This window comes from Grammomys surdaster, unplaced genomic scaffold (assembly GCF_004785775.1).
Source record: "Grammomys surdaster isolate TR1022 unplaced genomic scaffold, NIH_TR_1.0 125941, whole genome shotgun sequence".
Taxonomy (NCBI): Eukaryota; Metazoa; Chordata; class Mammalia; order Rodentia; family Muridae; genus Grammomys; species Grammomys surdaster.
The window spans coordinates 4813781-4821407 of record NW_021620763.1 but is presented as its reverse complement, the minus strand read 5'-3'; the positions used below and the strand labels follow the sequence as shown (position 1 = coordinate 4821407).

The window sequence follows — 7627 nt, the reverse complement described above, 5'->3', positions numbered from 1 at the left end:
GGGAGAGGGAGAGGGAGAGGGAGAAAGAGAGAGAGAGAGAGAGAGAGAGAGAGAGAGAGAGAGAGAGAGAGAGAGAGAAATAACATAAAGAATCTGTCTTAGGGTTACTTATTATTCCTGTGATGAAACACCATGACCACAAACAATGAGGGGAGGAAAGGATTTATTTGGTTTGAAATTCCACATTACACTTCAACAAGGATCAAAACCAGGACAGGAACTCAAACAGGCCAGGAACCTGGAAGAAGGTGGTGACTCAGAGACCATGGAGGGACTCTGCTTACTGACTTGCTCCCCATGGCTTCTTTCTTATAGAACACAGCTGTAAACGTCCATAGACGGCACCAGCCACAATGGAAAGTTCCCCCACCATGTGTTACTAGTGATAAAAATTCTCCACAGGCTTGCCAACTGCTGGATTTTATGGAGGCATTTTTCTCAGTTGGCACTCCCTCCTCCCAGTAAGATTAAAGAATCCTCCTAGTATCCTTTTTATGTCAGAAACTTCTTTTTTTTTTAATTTTTTCTCAAATCATAATTAATTCACACAGGGGTATAAACACAGAAAGGCAGGACATGGGGAAGGGAATGACACTGGAGTGTGGGTGCTCAGGGGGAATACAGATATCTTCAGAACCGGGTATCAGCTGGGTGAAGATTCAGGGGACAAGTCACCATGACTCTGCCTATGACTCGCTTGTCCCCATCTAAGCTGGTATTATCTGCCAAGGCTACCTATTTACAAGGTCTATGACCACTCAGGCTTATAAATTTCCACAAAAGCTGCCCGTTGACATTAGCTTATAGCCATCTGTTTCAATTTTCTTCCACTGAGACCCAAGACTTGGTGTTAGTATACATGTATGACAGGCCCACTGCTGATTTTAGGCCTACGGCTGATTTTAGGCCTACAGTGTGTAAGCAGGGCTGCCCCTGACATCTCCTCCCTTCTCTAAGTATAAAAGGGCTGTGGCAATTCTAAACTTGCGAAGGCGGGGATAGAGGCCTGACCTCCAGTATTTGAAGGGGACCTCAAAAGTATCCCCTCTCCAGGAAAAAGACATCAGGATGGGTATGGCCCTCATACCTCACTGGACAACAACAGGGGGACTGGAGCCATTACAAGGTCCCCTTCAAATACTGGAGGTCAGAAACTTCTTAATAATGTAAACTCCTTATCCCTACCCAACATGAAACACTTAAACAAAGATAACTGTCTTCTGATTCCTCAGACAAGAAGGCAACAATGATGAAAAGTGACTTCCCTAAAATCTCACAGCAAAAAAAAAAAAAGAAAAAAAAAAGGAGGTATGGCAGTACCCTCTGTCCTTTTAAAGGCAGCTGAGTCTGAGCTTCTCTCTGGATCTGTTTCTACTCCAGATTATAGCCTGACATCACCTCCATGACATGGTAATGCAAAACAACTGCCAAGTCCATGGTGTCTTGGACAAGGTAGGAGACGTGGCTCTACCACCAAGCACCTAAGATGGCCTGGTATCTTAGGACCACCAAAGACCTGAAGTGTGAAGCTAGTCTACTATACTCTATCTGGATACCACATGCCATGCCGCAGCTACTCTTCTGACCTAGTCTGTATAAAATTCAGCTCAAATGAAATCAGAGGAAAGAGCCTACAGAAAGAAACTCTAATCCTGGTACCTGCTTCCTTCCCAGAAGGCTTTTTCCCATTATGTTTTGAATAGAAATAATCCCCCTAGATTCATGTGTTTAAAAACTTGCCCATGAAGAGTTGCACTATTAGGAGGTGTGGCCTTGCTAGAGGAAGTATATCACTGTAGGGCAGGATTAGAGTTCATATATGCTCAAGCTATGCCTATTGTGGAAGGCAGTCTCCTTCTGCTGCCTGAGGATCAAGATGTAGAACTCAAAGCTCTGCCAGTACCATGTCTGCCTGCATGCTGCCATGATGTTAATCGACAAACCCTCTGAAACTGGGAACCAGCCCCAAATAAATGTTTCCCTTATGAGAGGTTCCCTAGTCATAGTGTCACTTCACTGCAATAGAAACCTTAACAAAGACACCCATCCTTCTCTACTTCAAGGCCCTCTTGGGGTTACCTGACAGGGGAAAGGAGCCTAGAGTAGATAAATCCAGCAGAGGTTTTCATCTGTCCAAAGCAGAATTTCTCCAGCTATGGATTTCTACTTCTCCCTCTATCAAACTATTCTTTAGTTGCATTTTAATTCAGTTGACCTGACTGTCTCACAAGAGTTGATCCCAGCCAGCCTTGACCCTAGAGTTCATGGAGAAGTGAGCATGGATTGGAAGGAGGCAGAGGGACAATAGTGTCTTCACTAGGCACATGCGTGTCCTGACATATGTTCCTGAAGCTTTCTGTGGTTCCCTAACCTATACCAGGGACATCAGAATCCGAGGTATCATGAGATAGCTGGGAAAAGAAAGAAAATTTAGAAAATCATCTGCAAAATATGAAGCTGCAGTTAGTGTGGGGAGTGGTACAGGCTGCATGGACACATGTTAATTTTGTGAACTAATTTGAGTGACATTGTAATTGCTAGTATCATCTAAAAGATATCAGAGAAACCCAAAAGAAATCCATAGATACATCCATTGCTCCTGGATATGTGATCTGGGTGACATTGCTTCATTTACAATGTATCAATCTGACAAGAAATACTCCCCTAAGTCAATCTTAGGAGCCCATTCTGAGTTCCCTCACAGAGGCCACATTTTCCTCTTATTAATTCAGCTGTCTCTTCAGAAAGCTTCAAAAACCTATTAGCCCTTTAAATTTCTATCTTTGTCTCTCTGTGTTCTGGGTCCTCCTCATTAAAACTATCAGGGACACAATCTCATTAACCACCACCTCTCCAGCTGTTTTAATGAATGTAGGAGTTATCCATAACTCTGTTTATGTGCAAAGCACAGATGTCATCTTACTGCTCAGATGCATTTACTCTGTTTATGTGCAAAGCACAGATGTCATCTTACTGCTCAGATGCATTTACTACAAAGGGGTGGAGTATGTATAAAAGCTTCCTCATTCCCTACAAATGCTACATTCTGATTTTTGAGCATTTATGCTTCCTTCTGTAGAAAAGCCTTCTCCAGTGTCTTCTCATCATAAGTCCCTTGAAGACCTAGGTAACTGACACCTGTGTTAGGAAATTTCCATCTCATGTAGAAAGCTTCCCAAGGACCTGCTTTGTGTCCACAGAGTTACAGACAAAGACCAAGGTGACAATATTGAAGGGAGACATTCTGGATGTCCAGTGCCTGAAGAGAGCCTGCCAGGGCATCTCTGTTGCCATCCACACCGCTGCTGCTGTTGAAATCAATGGTGCTACTTCCAGACAGACCATCCTAGATGTCAATCTGAAAGGTAAAGTACCTGAGGAGATATGGAGCAGGTTGGAAAATGAAAACCAAAAACAGGTTGGAGAGGGAAGACCCTCTTTTGGAACATCTGGAGGGATAGTGGGATACCTGCTGTGCTGTGGGTAGGCCAGATGCATCTCCTTGGTTGACAGGTGGCAGAAATCAGGACTCTTGTCCTTGGTTGTTAGAAGAAAAAAACCATACTAAAGAGGAAGGAACAGTAGGAGAGAAAGTTTATAGAGCCACATTCAACGTACTGCCATTGCCTGGAACATTCTCCTGCCTCTTCACAACAATGTGATAGGACTCTGTCTCCACACGCTTGATTTCCATCAACCCACCGCCACTATGGACCAGACTCTGACATTTCTTCTTTAGAGCACTTTTAAAGCTTCTCGATAACAGCCAGTCCGGAAGAAAGAACCAGTACTTGTTCCATTAATAGCAATGGTTTTCCAATTTCCACAAAATAATTCTCTTCAGATCAGCATCACTCTAGTCTTGAAGACTGGTCTTAGGCAGAGCTCATCAACTCCCCTGCTTAGATCCACATTCTTAAATGCTTAGTTGTAGTTAAAAAAAATCACACACTAAATCTGCCTATTTACCCACCTTCCATGACTGGCTAAAGCTGCCATCATTCCCTGGTTCCTGAGGCTAGCTTGCTAAGCTAACCAAACCAGTTTACCTGAAATATCTGGAGCTGCTGCTCCAATTCTCAAGCCATCCACCCTCAGTACCTGGCCTGCAGAATGACAGTTACCATTCACTCAGTTCCCCTTAGCCCCATGAAATGAAAACACTAGAGACTTACGCTACACCATCCAGAGTTATCATGGTAAATTTCCAACCCCAAAATGCCCACACAAAGAATACACAACTCAATAATATAATTACAAGCTGTACACTTAGATTGGACAAACTCTATCTTCCATCTATGAAATCCCTAGCTACTTGTGTCTCCTCCAGGCCATGTGGGGCTTCTATCTTCAACCTCTTCTTCTTCCATCTTCTTCTCCCTCTGTCCTCCGTCTTTCCCCTTCTTCTCCTCCTTTTCTCTCTTTGCTAAAACTTCCAGCTCTTCCTTTTCAAACTTCCACTGCCCAATCACAGGCTCTAGCTTTATCTAACCAATTAAAATTTCACCTGTCATCACCTGATGATGAGAGCTACTCCTTGCTGGTGCACCCCTCTTGAGGGAGCAGAAAATACAAACAGCAATCCACAACATTTAATGGCTTTGAAAGTAGATTTCCAGTCTACTCTAAATTAAGGACTTTACCATATAAAATAACCACACTTACTCCTGACACCAGTCTTCATAGCACCAATATACTCCAAGGTCCTGCCTGCCATGTATCCTTGACATGACCTACAAATAACTAACTGTGCTCCTTTTCTAAATCAATTAATTTTATGGGGATGACCAAAACCAATTCAAAAGGATCCTTTTTAGGTTGTACCTCTTTCTTAGTCACACTTTGATGCTATGAATAAACAGTTTCTAATGTCTATATTAATTCTTACTACATGAGAAAAAATACACCAGTCTTTAATGTCTGATTATGAATATATAAAGGTTCCCAGGTCAAGTGGTACATTTCTGTAATCTTAGCACTCAGGACTCTGAACCAGGACAATCATACCTTCCAGCCCAGTCTGAACTACATACTAAGACTCTACATGGAAAATAAAATACAGTAAAATAAAAATACATATTGCCCATACACTATGGGCAATACACCTAAGTGGGCATGCTGGAGATTCTGAACTACCACTGACAATGTGATAACTTGCATTTTTGGATTAAAGAAGCACACACCTTTAATGAAATGAAATGTATGATGCTTTGCTTTTATTTGGTGAGGGAGAATTTTTAAACATCTTGTTATTGTTGTTTCTGGAGAGCAAGGCAAAGGCTCAATCACTGAGCAACATCCTGAAACTAATTTATTGATATCAGTTTTTAAAACACTTAAAAGGTATGCTTTTCCAGAATATCAATCCAGGAGAGTACTTTCCAATGTAAAAAAAAAAAATACTGGGTAGTTTTTGTTAGCTTGCCATGTGGTAGTTAACTGGGAAGAAGGAACTTCAACTGAGAAATTGCTGCCATCAGATAGGCCTGTGTGTATTTCTGGGGTTATGTTAATGATTAACATGGAATGGCCCACCAATGTAGGAGATGTCAACACTGAGAGGGAGGTCCTGGGTTATATGTGTAAGCAAGCTGAGCAGCCATGGGAAGCAAGCGAGGGAGCAGCATTGGTACGTGGCTTCTTCCTTTGTTCCTGAAGTGACTTTGCTCAGGGATGTACTGTGATCTAGATGTGTGAGCCATAGAAAGACTTTAATACCCAAGATGCTTTGATCATGGTGTTTATCAGAACAACAACAATAGAAACAACAAGAACGACAACAAAAACCCAGACAGTTGGAGATGATTGTGTAACATGGAGAAAGCTTAGATTTGTTTGATCCCTAGCACTGAAAATAGAAGTACATACCAGCATATAAACAGAGAGGGGGTGTTATAGATCAAAACCCTAAAAATCCTTCATTTCTAGATTTCAATGTCACCTCTTTTAATTTTGTGGTTATTTTGTGACTATAGAATGGTAGGTTTGAGTCCATATGAGGTGGGACTGCACTTAGATCTGAAGATAGGCATCCCTCCCACTGGGGGTGGAATGGAAACCAATCTGACCCCATTGCCACAGTGGTCCCGTTGTCTTATTTGGTCGCAGTAATGGTAAGCTTTCTCTGAGCAGGTACTCAGCTCCTTTTGGATGCTTGTGTGGAAGCCAGTGTGCCAGCCTTCATCTACAGCAGTTCAACAATTGTGGCTGGACCAAACTCCTACAAGGAGATCATCCTGAATGGCCATGAGGAAGAGTATCATGAAAGCACATGGTCTGATCCATATCCATACAGCAAAAAGATGGCGGAGAAGGCAGTGCTGGCAGCCAATGGGAGCAACCTGAAAAATGGTGGCACTTTGCATACTTGTGCCTTAAGAGTCCCATTTATCTATGGGGAAGAAAACCGAATCACTTCAATCATTGTAAATGCAGCGCTCAAGAACAACAGCATGCTTAAGAAGTATGCATCATTCTCCATAGTCAACCCAGTGTATGTGAGCAATGCAGCCTGGGCTCACATTGTGGCTGCCAGAGTCCTACAAGACCCCAAGAAGTCCCCAAGCATCCATGGACAGTTTTATTACATCTCAGATGACACTCCTCACCAAAGCTATGATGATTTAAATTACACCCTGAGCAAGGAGTGGGGCCTCCGCCTTGATTCCAGTTGGAGCCTTCCTCTGCGCCTGCTCTACTGGCTTGCCTTCCTTCTGGAAACGGTGAGCTTCCTGCTAAGTCCAGTCTACAACTATAGGCCACCCTTTAACCGCTTTAAGGTTATAGTGCTAAATAGTGTGTTCACTGTCTCCTACAAAAAAGCTCAGCGAGATCTGGGCTATGAGCCACTTGTCAGCTGGGAGGAAGCGAAGCAGAAAACCTCAGAGTGGATTGGGACACTGGTGAAGCAGCACAGGGAGACACTGGACACAAAGTCTCAGTGATGAGAAGAGGGCGAGACATGGCCCTGGGTATTATAGGTCCTCTACCAAAGACAGAGGCACAACTCAGGTTCTTTGATACAGAAGATCTTAGAGTTGTAATGAAGTCACCAAAAGGCTTGCCAGTCACTGTCCCAGCCACAAGCCTTCTTTCTGAAGTGCCTGCCCAGAGATACACGGGCAGCTGTGCCCCAGCTCCTGAATCCAAACTCCTCAGCACCTCTTGTACCTCAGAGCTCTCTCCATTATTTTCTCTCCCCATTCAAAGCATGTCTAGCCTTCAGAAAATTCTGCTTGCTTTATGAAACCCAATGGAAGGAACAATAAATATTTGTCAATCCTTCAACAGTGAATTGTGTTTTTCTGTAAACAAAGGATTCTACGTCCCTTCTGTGTCCAGACAGGGCCATGCTGGGATCAGAAAGAGATCATGGATCTGAGGTGGACCGAGGGAAAATTGGGAACAGATGAAGATGTGAGACTAATTCCAACCCATTGTCCTTTGAGTGAGCACTAAATGACTGTAATATTTTATTCTGTTTTGTGTACTAGGGACCCTGACAGAAACAATGCTACAGAGTTACAATTTCTTCCAGAGATTCCCTCCCTGCTCTGTCCAGGAGGCAGCACGATCTAAAAGAACATTCTCAGAGCTACACATTTTCTCAGAGCTAAATCTTCATATG

The 7627-nt window shown here is 43.1% G+C and overlaps 1 protein-coding gene across 4 annotated transcripts in view; it reads left to right on the top strand.

Moving 5' to 3' along the window:
* The window catches only part of LOC114608926 (NADPH-dependent 3-keto-steroid reductase Hsd3b5-like), a 17403-nt gene extending 10109 nt beyond the window's left edge, over positions 1-7294 (top strand). For all 4 annotated transcript variants that reach the window (XM_028753035.1, XM_028753034.1, XM_028753036.1 and 1 more), the window contains 2 exons: positions 3201-3365; positions 6133-7294. In XM_028753035.1, coding sequence (XP_028608868.1) covers positions 3201-3365; positions 6133-6944 — 977 coding nt within the window. In that variant the 3' untranslated portion in view covers positions 6945-7294. The remainder of the gene's footprint in view (positions 1-3200; positions 3366-6132) is intronic.
* The last annotated feature ends 333 nt before the right edge of the window (positions 7295-7627 follow it).